General features: G+C 40.3%; 1 protein-coding gene across 1 annotated transcript; it reads left to right on the forward strand.

Annotated features, from left to right (window-relative positions):
- Positions 1-1,445: 1,445 nt before the first annotated feature.
- Positions 1,446-14,781, forward strand: oprk1 (opioid receptor, kappa 1). The gene is made up of 4 exons (XM_055014070.1): positions 1,446-7,881; positions 8,014-8,364; positions 9,740-10,092; positions 12,057-14,781. Exons 2-4 carry the CDS (start codon positions 8,120-8,122, stop codon positions 12,593-12,595), a joined length of 1,137 nt encoding a protein of 378 aa, XP_054870045.1. The 5' UTR covers positions 1,446-7,881; positions 8,014-8,119; the 3' UTR covers positions 12,596-14,781.
- Positions 14,782-18,415: the final 3,634 nt, after the last annotated feature.

Here is an 18,415-nt window from a genome sequence, read left to right on the forward strand (position 1 = left end):
AAGTACTTGAAGCATGCAGCAGCTAAAACAGTAACGTGCTGCTGAGACACTGATGCATCACTATTAACTGTCTAATGATGTCATATATAACTAGAAAAACACTCAGAGAGCACAGTACTCCGCCAAGGCTGCTCAATCGTATGATTTCCAGTGGATGAAATCTTTAAAAAAGTCGTGGTCCGCAGCTGTCTATTTGTAGTAGGATCACAATCATGTGATCGTCAGCAGGCAGCTGACGTAGTGCTCACTTGTTGTCATAGTTTCAGTGACTCCCAATCTCCTATCTCGCAATGATACAAAAATCTTTAGCAAATCCATGGATCCAGACTATAAGCTGAATCACTGCCAAAATCTAATCACTTGGTCCTTGTGTCATTTCTGACCTTCCCTGAAAATTTCATGTAAATCTGTTGGTCCGTTTTTGAATAATGTTAGCAACAGAAAGACAAACAGACGGAAGGACAATTGTATGCCCGTCGTCACCTAACTAATAATACATCAGTCAGAGGGACCAAACTACAATTTTACTTTAATACTTTAGCTATATTTTGTACATATATATGTACTTTTACTCAAGAAGGAACTTTTATAGTAATGGAGTATTTATGTAACATATTCATACTTTTACTAAAGCAAGTGATCCTAATACTTTTTCCACCTCTGGTCTCATCCATCTTGGGGGACTTTCTACAGCTCACCTCTTTATTTAGGGTTTCTCAGTGTCTTGCTTTGCACAGTCTCTTTCACCTCTTACAAAATGTGCCTGTAAAAAGACTGTGCTGGTACTAATACTGTATCTGGCAACAGTAATGGCTGATTAAGAGAAAAGTAGCAACCCAGCTAGCAGGGAACATTCCCACAACATTGCCTAATTAGGACATAACATGTTAACTGCAACATTCAGACGATTGTGTGAGGATGTTGTCAGCTGATAACAGACAGCATTCTAAAACCAACACTTCAAAAACATTTTCAATATGTTATCTTGTCCTCAGATGACGGAATGCATTTTATTTCAATGTAATAGTATTACTTGATAACAAAGGAGGGACATTCTCAATGGGACAATACAGGAAACGTTAGACATAATGGTCTAACAATGTTGTCTGAGAGCATTTCAGAATGCCTGTAGAGGACATTATCCTACCTTCAAGAAGAACATTCTGGGAAATACAAAAAGAAATAAACATGTTTTTGAAACATTACTAGAACTTTGCAGAACTTTTGTTTTTTGATATTCCTCTCCAGTTGTTGATTAAAGCCCTAAAATCCCATTCCTGTGTGTTGAAGTTACATAGAAGGAATGGGATTTCATTGTCATGGGGTTCAGAGACCCCAGGGGCAGACAGAGAGAACAGGCAGACAGGCTGCGTAAACAAAAGGATTTATTCAAAACCAAAGTCCATGCAAAAAGGCAAACTACAGAACTAACCTAAATGGGAAAATCACAGACCGGGAAACTAAGCTTGGGGGAAAACTAAACCAAACCTAATACAGAAAATAAGCCAATCTACGTAAGTATACTAGATTTTCTATCAATGGAATTTTTCTTCCCTGATAGCATGGACATGTTCCAAGATGACGATGCCAGGATTCATGGGGCTCACATTGTGAATGAGTGGATCAGGGAGCATGAGACATCATTTTCACACATGGATTGACCTCAACAGAGTCCAAACCTCAGCCCCACTGAGAATCTTTGGGATGTTCTGGAGAAGACTTTGTGCGGTTCGACTCTCCCATCATCAATATAAGATCTTGGCAGAAAATTAATTCAACTATGGATGGAAATAAATGCTGTAACATTGCAGAAACTTATCGAAATGATGCCACAGTGAATGAGTGTCGTTCTCAGAGCTAAAGGTGGTGCAATGAAATATAAGAGTGTGTGACATTTTATTGGACAGACAGTGTAGGACTGTGGTGTGTACAGCCAGTGTGGGAGGTAATAGGACTTTTTTTTAAAATTCATATTCTGTCAAGTGCACCTATGTTCAGTGAAGAACTGGATTTTTTGTCTTTTCTTAAAGACTGAGAGAGACTCGACAGATTGAACAGAGTTTGGTAACTCGTTCCACCACAGGGGAACCACAGAGGAGAAGAGTTTAGCTATCGACCAGCCCTGCTGCTGTTGTTGGTGGTTGTATCAGGTGCCTTTTGTTGGCTGAGCATAGTGACAGGAGGGAGTGTAGACCTGAATGACAGAGTTCAGGTAGGAGGGAGCTGTTTTCATTGTATTTTGAATGCAAATGTCAGAGTTTTGAATTTTATGTGAGCAGCAGCTGGAAGCTAGTGAAGTGATCTGAACAGCAGAGTGACCTGCTGTTTTTGGCTGGTTGAAAACCAGACGTGCTGCTGCATTCGGGATCATCTGCAGACGTCTGGCCGTGCATGTGGGGAGGTCTGCCAGCAGGTTGTACTAGTCGATGTGTGTATTGCAATTCTACTACAAATCGACCACTGTGGACTTATCGGGACTTATCCGTCAGAAGTCATACAACGACTGAGCAGCCTTGGCAGAGAGTACTGTGCTCTCTAAGTGCTTTTCTTGTTTACAAATGTATTGATAGACAGTGGTTCTAAATTGCACTCAGTTGCATCCTGTTTGTTTTAATTATCCTTGGGATGTAACAAGCACTTGATTGGAGCCCTCATGTGGCAAACTAAATGGATGGAGCAGAGTTTAGAAATCACACACCTGTATATAAGATCCCACAACTGCATGTCAGGACAAAAACTTCGAAATTCCAAGAACTCCGTAGATCACAGCAGTTTTATTGTAAGCAGGTTTTATTGACATCATGCCTATATATGTCAAAAACAGACACAGGAAAGTGTTTCAGCATAAGAAACTAAAAAGCAAAAAAGAGAGACAGCAGCAATCATTAATTTCAGAAAATATTTCAAAGACAAACACGGATCAAACAAAAGCAGGCCTAAACAATGGGTCTTGAACTGCTTTTCAAGTGTCCACAGTGCCCACAGGTCTTAAGTTCAGTGGGAACGAGCTACAAAGTTTCAGAGCTACAATCTCAAAAACGTCTTTTATCTTAGCCTGGAGGGAGGGCAAAGATGTAAAACCATCTCTAAAGCTTTGAGTGTTCCCAGATGAGCAATGGTTTCAGTAACAGTAAAGTATGAAAACACCAGGACTCTTCACAGCGTTAGGCATTCAGTTAAACCGAGTAAATGAGCAGGTCGCTCCTTGGTCAGGGAGGAGGCCAAGAATCCCACTGTCCCTCTAAGAGAGCTTTCGAAGTCCTCTGCAGAGAACCTGCTGGAAGGATGACCATCTCAGCAACACTCCACAATTAGAGTCTGTTAGGAGTCTGTCAAACAGCTTTTAAAGGACATCTAGAGCATTAAAAAAAACATCAGTTTACCTCATGAGTCAACAACTGAACCTATATGAACAGAAATTCAAGCACTATGCCTAGCAAACACCAGACTCTGCTCATTACCTGCAAACCCTGAAGAAAAGCATGGTGGTGGCAGCATCATGCTATGGAGTTGCTTCTTAGCAGCAGGGACTGGGAGAAGAACTGAAGGGAGATTCAGTGCAACCAAAAACAGAGAAGACCTTGAAGAAAACCTGCTCCAGAACACAGTAACCTGAGACTGGGGTGACACTACCTATTAGCAAGACAGGGAACCAAAGCATACCGCCAAGACAATGTTCGGTGGCACTGTCCAAAAACATGCTCAGGTTAATTGGTCACTCTGAATTGTCCGTAGGTGTGAATTTGAGTGTGATTGTTTGTCACTCTGCCTTCACCCTTAATCAGTTGGGAGAGACTCCAGCCCCCGACGACCCTAATAAAGACTAAGCGGTGTTTAAATAATGGATGGATAGAAGCATGTTTTTGGACTGTGGGAGGAAGTCGGAGAACCCGGTGAAAACCCACAAATGCACAGTGAGAACTTACAAACTCCATGTAGAAAGATCCCAGGTCCAGGCCAGGATGCAAACTGGGCATCTTCTAGCTACAGTGCTAACCACTGAGCCACTGTGCAGCCCTCTGTAGCACTGTGCCATTTCAATAAAGTTGTTTTTTAAGGCGGACTGTCATATTCACTGGTCAAAGGCGTGTCACTGTCTGATCACTGTCCCTTAAAGCCACACCTGACCAGGCTGTGGGTTAAATTATGGCTTAAAAATTTATCACCAGTTGAACATCTCAAAAACATTTTGAGCACAATTTGCTAATTTAACCCATTTCTACTGATAGAAATTCAATTTTTAAGTTTTTCCCCAAGATTGAAATAAGACCCTTTTGCATATTGTCTTTTCTTTTCTTGTGTGTACTGTTATTATATGAATACTATATTAAGTTGGAAAATTTGATCTCCTAATTAAGATCATATGATGAACTGTCGGATTTTCACATTAAAGCTATACAGTCTATATAATCAAATATACAGAGATTATTGTGAAAGTTTTTGCCAGTAGTGACTGACCCACAGATTTCTCCTGACGCTGTTGTTCCTCTCAGCTCTACAGGGCATTTTAATGTTTCAGTGCAATGATTTGGTGTTACGATCTGCACCTTTGCTGTTTTCTTTCCCTCCTGTTTCTCTTGTCAGCCCCTTGTCTAACAGAAAGTTGTTAAAGGTCTAAAAACAACAGGTTATATTGGCATAACACAACAGTACTACTGACAAAATCCAGAGTCCTTACTACTTTGTGTTTTGTCGATGTCGGACCGTGTTTTCTGCCATTCCTTCTTTCTCTTTGCTCGGTGAAGTCCTGTGGGTTTCTGTTTCAGCGAGTTGTTCAACCAATGCAGTGACCTTAAGGCTTTAAGCAGATGAGCAGCTTTTTTTGAATGTCTGTGACAATTCTAGCCAAGCGTGGGAGAAGGAGTACAAGAATAATCAATAATATAGTTGTATGGAAGGAATATTGTGCTATGGTTGAGTTAGGGGATTTGTCTGTAAGATCTACATTTAGTGCTGAAGTTGAAAGCTCTTTTTGTCACAAAGCTCTTTTTGCTCACAAATTGAACTAGCTATTGTTCCTGTCAAATGTTTACCAAGAAGCTAACAATTCACGTGGAAGGATTAATTTAAAATACCAAAAAGGAGAGAGTAATCAGTTGGTGAAGAACTCTTGAAGGAATGAAAATTTCTGTAATCATTTTGGAAATCCTCAACAAAACGAGACACTACTTGTCCTCACAGAATGTTGAATAGATGCATTCATCGTGATACCAATTAACTGAAGCACTTCACCGAATGGACTGCACTTCAGGTGTATTGTACAAAAGGGAATAAGATCCTTTTTGCATTTTATTTTTCTTTAACGTATAAAATAAAAGGGAATAACATGTACTTGAGTTCCAGAGAAGGAGAGGAAGTTTTTATAATGTTAACTCCAGATCAGGTTTAGAAAAAGCTCCTTTTTGCATTTGATTCCCTTCTAATGGAATCAAATGCAAAAATGTGGTTTCACACCTCCAACTACATGCTCAGCTCCTTGATGTTTGATGAGGTGGAGTGCAAAGTCTTTATCCACATCAACTGCTACAACATGCTCACCAGCATCTTCACCTTGACCGTGATGAGTGTGGAGGCCTTGGATTTCCACATGCCTGTCAAGGCCGAGACAATCAATGTGATGATAAAATCCAAAAAGGAATTTATCCTTGACCTCATCTGCTGGGGGTAATACAGCAAGCATTTCCTCTCCTCCTCTGGAACGCGAATTTAAAAAAAAAAGAGCCACAGGAAGAAGCAGATTGTATCTCTGCATAAACAGACCTTTAGCACTGCATTGTTAAGATTCTGGGTAAATAAAGTAAATGTGTTTTTCCTCCACTGAATCCCTCATGAGGAAAGATGTGAATGTGTGTTAAATATTTGCAGTGACAAACACATCCATCTCTAAAAGTCAAGCATGTACAGTCTCTAACAATAGAAACACACCTACATGAGGGTTTTGTCACTCATGCAACAGCTGGCCATGATGGGTCTCTAAGCAACAACTGTTAGTGCATGAAACGAGGGAAAGACAAGAACAATTACGTGCTGGTTGAAATCTGTTTCCTATATGTTGGGGGAGAAAAAGAGGAAGAGCCGGTGATTTCTATCAACGAGCCTCTTCTTTAGCTGGATTTTTTTTTTTATTTTGAGCTTTCAGTGCTGTTTCAGTCTATATTATCGTGAGTGATTAATAGATGCATGAGTTATGGTAGAGTGAGAGTACAACAGATGAATGATAGACATTTTTTCCATTATATTCCACTGAAATGAAAGGCAACGGTGAAAATGAGAGTCTTCTTCTATTGCAGGACAATAGATTCTGACCTGAGTGGAGTCCAAACATGCTGCTGGGAGAATGATTAGTTTTTCTTGGAAGCTTCCTCCCCATGTCAGTGCTCATCTTTGCCCATGCTATTTTACACAGCTGCTGCTTCTCGTTTCTGTGCTGCTGGCATGATGCAGATGCAAAGATCTGGAGGTTGCCGCTAAATGTCCTTCATACGTTGATTGTCTCCTCAACATCTAGGACTCTGATTCTTTTTTTCTTTTTTTTTGCAGAGTTGCTAGGAAACATTTCATAGGTCATTCCAGAAATGGAGGACATTTTACGTTCCACTTATCAGATTTCAAATAATCCATGTCCAAAATACTAAAGAATGCAGTTGTTGTGTAAATTTAATTGTCCTGAGACCAATTTTTTTTTAAAAAACTAGGAGAAAATAATGTCTGAAAATATCTTTTTAAATACCAAAGCAAGTCTGGAGTTCCCCATAAAAGGCAATTTTTCTCTTGTCCGACCCACCTGATGACCAAATTGAATCTCAAATAAAACTGTTAAAATTAAATTTAAATCTCCTTTTTTTGGTACTATTTTTTTCATTGATGTCTCTTGTAATTGTTTGAACATATTTTCAATCAACATAGTATTTTAAATAGTAATTATTATGCATGGAATGTGTGTCCCTCAACAACCCTGTTAGCATAACCTTTTTAGCTGGTAGAAGAAGAAGAAAGCAGTGAATCACACAATACACTGGAATTACCATCATTAAACAATTTTCCAAAAGAATTTTGGAAAAGAAATTTTCCATATTTTCATAACATAGTCAGCCTCATTTAAAAAAAAAACTTTTTTCTTTACTTTTTTCCCTCAGTAAGTTTGTCCTCTTGGTCAGCAGTAACAACCAGCTAAATATCTAGCTTCTACTGATGAGAAAAAGCTAACATTAGCATGGATTAGCAACCCTGTTAATGTGATTAGAGTAGGGTTAGCAAACAACAAATAAAGCATGGAATAAAAATGGTACCATTGATGTGTAAGCTGAGCCAATCAAGCCTTTCATAGTTTATTATCTATTATCGCTGAATATTAAGCATTTTGTAAAAGAGAAGAAAACTTTTGACGCCCAAATGTCCTCCAATTCTAGAATGACCATTATAGCAGCAATGAAGGGAAATCTAACATGTACAGAAAGCTGGGTGCATGAAACTGAAGCTTTTTTTTCTCTAACAGACAGTTGAAGGTTAGTGTGACTGGATCTGCTGGTGTTTTAGGGGGTTGTTTATGAGAAATGAATGCAAAACGTAGCGAATCTAAATAAAGAGCGTCAATATTTTCATCTGCCTGTGATTCATGAGGTTGGTCCCCCGCTGCTGGCTGGATGCTCTGTCATATCTGTTGGCTCAGCCTCTGATGTCATTGGATGAGCAGTGCGGGCTTCCAGTGCGCACCTTCGGGGACGCAGCGGCGACACGGACACTGAATTTTCCAGCTTGCTCACCAAACTAGTCACAAACCTTCTGTTGGTGCCACATTTCCTCCGCGCAGACCTTCCTTTAAGCTGCTCCTCACCAGGCTGGCTTCATCCGAACGAACTTTTCAGAAGCAGAAAAGAACAGGTAAGGTGGGTGCTACACTTGTGTGGCGATGTCCTTGAGCGCAGGCTGTTGCGCGCTTTCTCTCTCACAGATCCCACAGTGTTGAGAGAAATTGCCCTTTTTTTAATTGTCTTTTTTTAATGGTTGCTGTAGCAGTGGTGTGAGATTCGCATGTCTTCGGATGTGTGAGAGCTGCTGAAGTTGAGCGGTGAGTTTACGCCTGGCAGCAGCAGCAGCAGCAGCAGCAGCGTCCGGCACCATGGAGAGCGGCGTGGTGCACATCTTCAAAGAGGACCGGTGTCCGTCGGGCCAGCCGGGAGAGTGCGTCCCAAACTTCACCTGGCAGCCCGGCTTATCCGACATCTTCAACTACACCCCCAACGGCACCTGGGAGGCTGAAGCCGAGCCCATGTCGCCCATCATCCCCATCATAGTGGCCGTGTACTCCGTGGTGTTTGTGGTGGGCTTGGTGGGCAACTGTTTGGTCATGTATGTCATCATTAGGTGAGTTTTCAGCTTTGAAATATGCAACATAGGCATGCATGCTGTGTTCAAAACAACGAAAGTCATATGGGTGAAACGGCATCTTCACGCAGAGCGCAGCTTACACAGTACAATAGGAGATCTGGTGCGTACTGGGCTGCACAGTGGCTCGGTGGGTGGAACTTTAGTCTGCAGCTAGAAGATCCCAGGTTCGCGTCCTGGCCTTTCTAGGATCTTTCTGCATAGGGTTTACATGTTCTTCCTGTGCATGTGGGTTTCTTCCGAGTTCTCCGGCTTCCTCCCACAGTCCAAAAACATGTTGAGGTTAATTGGTATGTCTACATTGTCTGTGGGTGTAACTGTGAGTGTGATTGTTTGCCTCTATACCTAGTGATAGACTGGTGACCTGTTCATGGTGTCCCCTGCCCTCACTGTAAGTCAGATTAAGCAGTGTATAGATAATGGATGGATGGACTGCATCTCAGTCACTATTTCATACTCACTGTGCTAAAAATATGTGACATAAGACAACTTTATTGTGAATTTGGCTGAACTAAAATGTAACATACAGTATATGAGCACAGGGAGCAGGAGAGAAGCAAGTACACTGAGTTTAGGTTGCACTGAAGCAACAGATGACATGAAAACACCCACAGCCTGCTCTGCTTTGTGATTTCAAAACAGTCTTAAAGTTTCAACCATCACTGAATGTATGTCAGCTTTTACCGTTTTCACGCTGACCTGTGGACATTCGATCAGCGCCAACGGTGATGTTAGGTACATTCGGTGGGCTTTGCTTGTGGCTGAGTCATCTTACAGTTAGCAGAAGCAGCTCTAGAAAGTAAATATACCTGGTGGACTGTGAGGCAGCAGCTCCTGAATGGTTTACCTGGGAGCAGAGAGGAGGCAGGATTATACAACATTTGATCCTCAGTTGGAATGTAGCAGCTCAGTAAAATTCACACTAGCTTTTTCAGCTGGGAGGCTAATTGTGGGGGCGTACATTTCATATCTTAACAACTTTAACCACATACCTCCAAGTTTATAACAACTACACAACACAATATAAGGATTTTATCATGTGGGACATGTAAAGTCTATAGGCTATATTTCCTCTTGAAGCCTATTTGTTACCTTTTTGTGTGGTTCAGTGTAAAGCATCATACAGATTTTCTTATTTTAAATGTTGCCCATAAATCAGATGATGGAAGTGGAAAAGTGGGGGTTATTTTCCTCCCTCTGCCTCCTTTCGCTATGTTTTTAAATAATTCCTTATCTGAAAAGGTGATTTCATTATTCAATTTCTTCCTTTACAGCTTTTAAACAAAAAACAAATGTACAATAAATAACAATCCAAGACTATTGCTTCTTCATGTTTCCATCTTCTCCGCTACAGATACACCAAAATGAAAACAGCCACAAACATCTACATCTTCAACCTGGCTGTGGCCGATGCTCTGGTCACCACCACTATGCCCTTCCAGAGCACCGACTACCTGCTCAGCTCCTGGCCCTTTGGTGAGGTGGCGTGCAAAGTCTTCATCTCCATTGATTACTACAACATGTTCACCAGCATCTTCACCTTGACCATGATGAGTGTGGATCGCTACGTGGCCGTCTGCCATCCCGTTAAGGCCTTGGATTTCCGCACGCCTGTCAAGGCCAAGATTATCAATGTGATCATCTGGGTGCTGTCATCGGCTGCTGGGATCCCTGCCATGGTACTCGGCAGCACTAACACCAATAACGGTACACTGACCTTGCAAGCATTTACTTTTTCTTTGTCTGAATCAGTTGTGATGGTTAAGAGGGTTTTACAAGTCTTCCTGTTTCACTGATGGAACATATTTGTGTCATCTGTAGAGACAGAATGCCTTCTATCTGCTGCAAAGGGATTCTAAGGCAATTTTAAACTCAAAGCTCTACTACAGTCAAGCATCAGTGCCCTGAATGCAGGTTTCTCGAGAGTTTACTTTGGCTAGTCAATTAGATGAAGCGATGGCAGGTATAATGGGTCTTACTTTTCTGAGAACTGCAACTGAAAAAAATGTTTTTCTTTTAGTGACTGTTAGATGTGCATATATACAATGAAGCTCCATTCATTATACGAATAGGGCACTTTGACCCAGGGCTAACAGACTACCTGGTAAGTCTAGTTAAGCTTTCTGGATGGACAACATTACTGCATCACAGGGCCTCATACTGTACGTTCTATTGATGCTAATGACATGGCTCCACTGATGGCAGTGTTGGTTGTTTATTTAGCACTTTGGTCCGGACTGAAACAGTCAAGGCTAATTGTTTTATGGATTGGCATGAAATCTTGCGCATACATTAATTTCCCCAAAAGGATTCATCGTGATGACTTTAGGGATCATCTTATTTTTCCTCTGTGGGGTGTCATCTTTTCTGGTTTAATGAAGTGGCTCAAGCCAACCCAGCACTTACTGGGACTGGGTGGATTACCATGAAATCTGGCATCAAGACCCCCGGAAGATGAACAGAGTTTTCAGTGTCACCAGAAATATAGATTTTAAACCCACTTGCGCATAAGCATAAGCAATTAATACATTTTTGTGTCACATTTTAATTTAGTTCTAAGCTGCTGTAAGAATCTAATAATGCCAGTCTTAATAACTGTGGATCCTCTTATGTGAATCCATAAATGGAGGCAGTGTATGAATAGATAATAAATGTCAAAATAATATAACATTAATAAATAGTTAAAATATATAATTAATGCTAAATATTACAGTGGCATTAAATTAAAAATCCTAAATTCAAACATTAAAAATGCATGCAGCACTGTTATTACATTATCTTGCATAAACCAGTCATTAAATGTTTAGGTACAGTTAAAAAAAAAAATGTTAAATGGGTGTCTTGAAAAAAAACAACTTGTTTATCTATTACCATTCCTGAAAATGATTTTCTCTCCTACTGTACTTCAGATTTTATGCTAATGCAGAAAAACGTTACACTAACACTTATAATTAACAGGGCAAACATTACAGCTTTTGAGCACATTGGCTTGCTGACATTAATGTTTAGCTCAAAGCACAAGAGTACAGACTATGCCCTGAATATTAAAGGTGGAAGTAGCCATTGTGACATAACCATTCAGTATGTGGACAACTGTTTTAAGCCTCAAGTTTGGAATTTAGCTGTCACCATCTTGGTCTTTTGAAAGTGGATGTACCCAACAGAGGTTGGATCTGACTGACAATCCAAGGACACAACACATGTCCATCCAGTCACAACTTGGCAATCATGAAGTGGCCTCGTCCTAAAACATAAGTTTCTATATTTTCTGTTTTACTCTAAGTGGAACCTCAGTTTAAATTAATAACATCATGCTGCCTGAAAGAACAAGTGATTGAGATCATAAATTTATTTAAAAAATGTTTACTGAGGTAACAGATACACTAAGAAGTATTCATTTTCTCATACACTTCTGTATAGTTGGAGTTTTTTTTTTTTTTTAACAACCAGACACGTCGTTCCCTGCTGGCTATTAGAAAGACTACAGGTCAAAGGCAGTTTCACATTAGCTTCAATTTTCAGTCCCTGAGGCTACGTCCATCTATTACGTACAGTGCTAACTTACAGAGCTGCTAGCATGGCTGTACATTTTGTTGAAGTCTTGTTTTTTATGTCTTTGAATGTGCCTGGTTAAGTCCGCTACACTAACTCTGCTTTTCTGTAACTAACAGGGACTACAGAATGTGCTTTACAGTTTCCTGAGCCCTATACCTACTATGACACCCTGATGAAGATCTGTGTCTTCATTTTTGCCTTTGTGGCACCTGTCATCATTATTACCGTCTGCTACACGCTGATGGTCATGCGGCTGAAGAGTGTGCGCCTGCTGTCGGGTTCACGCGAGAAGGACCGCAACCTGCGTCGGATCACTCGTCTGGTGCTCGTGGTGGTGGCCGTCTTCGTGGTGTGCTGGACGCCCATCCACATCTTCATCCTGGTCAAGGCGCTGTCAGCCAATGTCCCTGAGACTACCGCCGTCACGGCCGCCTACTTCTTCTGTGTGGCGCTGGGCTACACCAACAGCAGCCTCAACCCCATCCTCTACGCTTTCTTGGATGAGAACTTCAAGAGGTGTTTCAGGGACTTTTGCTGCCCAGGAGCCCAAGGACACAGTGACTGTCAGGGAGTGAGCCGAGTCAGAAGCACCCTACGGGATCATTCATGTCCTGCAGAAGCACGGGGAGGAATGAAGCAGGCCAGGTCTGTATGACTAGCCATGGACATGTCTTCGATGCCCCATCAGGGCTGGGAGGACTCCAATGACCTGGGCTTGACTCAAATCACCACTGCCATCTGAGCAAGAGCCTAGACGGAGAGCTAGATGGGATTTCCGCTTCTGTTATGTTGGTCAAATAGTCCAAAAACATGTTCACTTAAAGAATAAGCAAAGTGCTAATCTTTATTTTCTTTTTATTGTTACCAAATTCAATGAAAAGTCAGAGAAACAACAATGATTTCATTCCGCTAATTTCACACACAATATGTTGCCATGAATATTCACTAACACACTAAACTGTATTAATCCACTGCTGAAAATTGTCCCCACCAAATCCACTATTTACCCCAGGTTGAAAACAATTTTAAAGAGCGTCAGACCAACATGCTTTGGTTTTGGCTTATTGGATTTGTTGAGAAAACATTAGATATGTCCTCTAAAATAAACTTTATTATAAACATTTTAATCCTGTGAGAAGTATAAACCTGTTCAGTCATTCTATCATATTTCATTATTTCTGCCATTCCTACTGAAGAAATTCAAGCATCTATGAGGACATGTACTTTTCAAATGATTTATGTTTCATATCAACACTGCAAAGATGGAGAAAGATGTCCAAACAAGACAAACCAAAAGTATTTATGTGGCTAAATTCACATGACATGTATATTTACATTTAAGTAAATAATATAGTTCATACATGCACAAAAAAATAAATTGATGCTGTAGGCACAGAATGAAAATAAATTATTGTCCCTGCTTATTTAGGGAGCAACATGCAGTACAAGCATCCGTTTAAAGTGACATTGTTTTTTGTGAATCCTAGTTTTGTGCTTAGCTGGATTGTACATGTGTGAATAGCTTTTTTCTCTGCATATTCTAACTTTGACATGTATGTATGTATAATATAAAATAACCTCTCAGGGATGAATCCTCTAATTCACAACTCAATCACTGAAGGTTCTCAATCTAAGTATTTTGTCCCCTCATCAGACGGCTGAATTTCACTCGACCTCACTGTGAAATCAGCAGCTATTGTTCTTTGAAGGTGGACTTTGTGCTATAATAAACTACAATTACTACATCTGACGCTGTTCCACACCTTTAAGCTATTACAGCTGTGATGTCGCGTCTCACCATCAAGATGACGAATATTGTGCACAGTGCCAACCTGGCATGTTCTCACCTCGTCTTAAATGACAACTATGTGAAAACTGGGCAGAGGGCTCCAAGGCAACTGCCAACATGACAGTAACAAACTTCTATTTGATTCCATGTTCATTCTGTACATTTCTGCTCAGTGTTGCATCATTTCAGCCTTAAAACCGTGTTGTTGTGAACTGGAATGCTCATGTCTGGAAGGTGATATTGAGCAGGTCATTTAAAAAGCAACACCACTTTTTCACCTTTAGATATTCTACACTGTCTGTGGTGACTGTGCCGTCTTGAGCTGTGGTTCATTATAATGAATACAAGTCTGTGAATACTTACAATTAAGGGACATTTCTGATGATGTATCTTGAATTTATCTACTTCCACATGATTCTGTTGTGGTGTATACTGCGCCTTTGTTTCATCTTGTAAAAAACGATTCATGTGACTGATTTACTGTCTTGGTTTCTTTTTTTTTGTCTTGGTTTCTTGAATTATTGTAGCTGTTGTTGTAGTCACCAGGTAAACCATATTTAATGAAATATGTTCTTAGTGTAGAGTTAAGCATTCAAATATTTATCTGTTCAAATCTGATAGAGTAGTGATAGCAGAAAAGTGTTTTTGTGCCTTGTTTGTGTGCCTTATGTTTAGCCTCTAATTTCAGCTTCTGAAAGATCAGCGTTTAGCCACATCCATTTGTTTCCTTTAAGAGTGTTTGAGATTACTGCTTGAAGTTATTGTAGCATTACTTAAGAAAATCAAAGTTTTACAGAGGATGTGCTGTACCACCAATAGCTTGGTTGTAGTGTAGAATTCCTCTGCTATTCTAACTTATTTGATAAACAACACTGCATTAAATTCTAACTGTTTTTAAACAAAACATCAGCTGAATTCAGCCCAGGTCTGAGCCTCATGTACGTCCAGTGTGCTGCTGCTACTGTATCTGATGGATATTTTGATGTATATTTTATCTTTGAATGTCAAAACCTGCTTTATACATGCACAACTGAGTCACAATAAAGCTGTAAAATCAGAAATTGGTTGATTCAAGGAAGACATTGGATAATAAGGGTTTTCATTCAGCCCATAATCATATCCATGTGGGTTCAAGGAAGACGACTGTCACAAATCAGCCTTGAGAATGTATCCTCCCCCCTCCCCGTTTTTCAATCATGTCCATTCAGCTCAGATTAAAAAAAATTGCGTTTCCATAGTGAGTGCACTGACTGATAAGCAGAAGTCCAAGGCTGGCTTTGCTAATTGTAAGGCATTCTGTGTTGCTGGCCTTGCAGAGGAATTCGAAATGACTGAAAATGCAGCTCCTGTGTGAAGGGCTTAAGGATATTTTGGTGCTGTCATGCCTCTCTAGTTTTTTTAAATGATTATCTTTTTATTCTGCTATAGACTTCTGTGTGTCTGGAACATTTGGAAGCTGTGGGTACAGGTTACAAGGCCAGCACCATGAAAAGCTACGAGTGCAGCCTTATATCTAATTAAATTACTGCTATCCACACTGACACACTCTGTGATGAAGGATTTCTGATAGCATGGCAGCCAACAGAACAATCACATGCAATATTAGAGTATAAACTGAGGCAGCTGTGACACTTACGTCAGTCCAGTTCTCTCCATCATTCAGTCGTTGTCACAGCTCTCCATCTTCGTGTCTCCTCCGATACATGTGCTGCGGCCTGAAGAAAGGGATATGAGAAAGAATGTTCAGGATACGAGAAGCTTCCTCTGGCAGCTTCAGTCCAAATGTACTTACAATTAATAAACATACTGTATGTACAAACAACTATTTTTTTGACATACAGTGGTGGAAAAAGGTTTTCGGACACCTCAAGGATTTGTGTAATATTGCATTAAGATTCACTCTTAGGTCTTCAAGTACAATTTCTTTTATTACAGTCACAGCCAAAATATTAAACAAATTCTAAAAAAGCCATTTAAAACTTAAAATTGATTGGTTCCACAAAAATGCATAAGAAATTTTGAGTACTGAGTCATTTTAGTATCTGTGATCCACTAATGAAGGTCCTGCTTTTTATTAAAAGACAATTTTTGTTGCCATGCTTCGTGTCTATATGAAGCCACCACATTGTGAAAGTTCTTCAGAGACAAAAATGGCTAAAACAAGGAACCTAACATAGGAAACATGCCTGAAGATAGAGATTCTCAGCCAGGAAGGGTACAGCTGCTGCCAGATAACCAGGAAGTGCAGATGTAGTCCTTCAGCAGTTGGGTAAACTGCAGAAATATAGATGAACCAACAGCTTGGAAGACAAACCAAGATCTGTGCCTCCAAGGGTTTCTTCAACAAGATATGATCACATCCTGATCTGAATGTGCATTGAAAACCACCAAATGACATCATAGGAGCTTCAGCAGCAGTGGTCAAACCAAACTGGTGTCCAGTGTTCCTCCTGCACTGTACATGGTCGACTTTTAGATCATGGCTTAAGATCCTACAAGGCTGCCAAGAAGCTCCTGCATTGTTGGGTCCAAGCACACAAGAACTGGACAGGCAGGAAGTGAAACAAGAGTCTGTGGTCAGAGGAATCCAGCTTCCAGCTTTATCTTCCTCCTGCTAATGTGAGGGTACACAGAAGGCCAGGTGAATCATTATCTTCAGCATGTACAGTACCTACTGTCAAGCATGGTGGAGGCAGTATCATGGTTCGGGGATGCATGAGTGCTGCTGGTGTTGGTCATCTCACTGTCTGTGATGGCACATTTAACTCTGTCAAGTATTGTGATATTCTCCAAACCTGCACGCTCCCTTCTGTACGTGCTCTGTTTAGGTCAAAACTGAATGTTTCAACAAGATAATGTCTCTTGTCACACATCCAGGGCCAGTAGAACTTGGCTGCAGGAGCACAGTATCCAGGTCTTAGAGTGGCCAGCTCAATGCCCGGACATAAACCCCATTGAAAATCTGTGGTGGATTATCAAAAGGTCTGTTTCAGAGCGTAAACTAAAAAATTTAGAAGAATTCAAAGCAGTAATTCAAGAAGAATGGGACAAGATTACCCCTCAACAGTGTGAAAGGCTTGTGGGGAACATGCCAGCCAGGATTAGAATTCTTCATATTATGAGGTTCAGTAACAGGCTCTTGCTTCTAATAAGGACCTGACAGGCATCGTTTTTCAAAGAAAAACTGTGACTTATCACTTGTTGCATAAGGCATGTGGTAATCATAATGGCGATGGAAGAAAATAGAACATGAATCTGTTATTTATGTGTGTTAGTACTAAGTGTAATTAGGACATATTAACAGGCCATTGGTGCTTACTGCTTTTTGTTGAGACACTCATTATAAAGGGTTTATGAGAAGTAACATTATTTGTGGTTCATAAATTATTTGATAAAGCTTCAAAGATTTCTCACAAGAACAAGACTAAGTTGGCAGGTTGTCAAAGATCTCTTTGTAACTGATGTCACAACACTGTGAATGTGAATACAGCGTTGATAAAGAGATTTGGATCTTTCTCAGAAGGGAAGTCCTATCATTGTTCACTGGAAGGTTTTTCTGATGAAGTAAACAGCTCAAGAAGCAAAATGAGTGTTATGCATGAGCCCCAGCCAAGGACAGGAGAGGTTTCTGCTTTTGTTAATCATGCATGACATGACTGATAGTCTGAAGTCTGAAAAACAAAACATTTAGAGATTTCACCATACAGGAAAATATAGAGGGCTTCGTTTCACTATTTTCTTGTATTTTGTAGCCAAAATTATTAATTGATGTGGGCTTGGTTCATTTAAATACCTGTTCAGATCAGCCAAATTATCAAATTAGCCATGACAAGAAAATATAAAGTCTCATTAGGCATCAAATTACCCTCACATTTATCTCTTGACCCATTAGCAGGGAGCCCAACCCCAAGTTTAGGTGCCACTCGATCTAAATGTAAAGTAGCTCCACTTACATCAGTAGATTGCTACTTCCACTCTAATACATCGGGAACATTCTAATGAAATTACATAATAGCACTCCAGTGGAACCATTTATCTGCAGAATAAATGCTTCTGCTTTGATTTCAGGCACATAGCTGTATTTCAGTATGATTTTTGAATGCTTTTACTTGCAGTATTTTTGTATTGTTGTCCTGGTATATGCCCCTGGACTTCCACTGAGTCCTGAAGTCATTGATTCAACCCCTAAAATCTCATTTCTGAGTATCAAAGTTGCTTATTCACAAGTATTTTTTAATGAAAATAATCCCTTATGTCTCAGATGTAGACACCGTTTCTCTGTCTAGAATGTGCAGATCAATGACGTTAATGCGACTGTTTTCTTACCCTTACCTACTCATTACCGTCACATTACTCATTACTCCGCCAAGGAACACGATGGAGTTATGTGACGATCGGCGTACGTGAATCCTTCCTTCCGTCTGTGCACAACATTACTCAAAAACAGACAACCGGATTTACATGAAATTTTCAGGGAAGGTCAGAAATGACACAAGGACCGATTGATTAGATTTTGGCAGTGATGCAGCTGATGGTCTGGATCCACGATTTCTGTATCACTGATAACAGCATGGAGTCACTGTAAATATGACAACAAGTGAACACTACGTCAGCTGCCTACTGACGATCACATGGTTGTGATCCTACTACAAATCGACTGCCGCAGACTTATCGAGACTTAGCCAT

The sequence above is a fragment of the Amphiprion ocellaris genome, chromosome 10, assembly GCF_022539595.1.
Source record: "Amphiprion ocellaris isolate individual 3 ecotype Okinawa chromosome 10, ASM2253959v1, whole genome shotgun sequence".
In the NCBI taxonomy this organism is placed as follows: Eukaryota; Metazoa; Chordata; class Actinopteri; family Pomacentridae; genus Amphiprion; species Amphiprion ocellaris.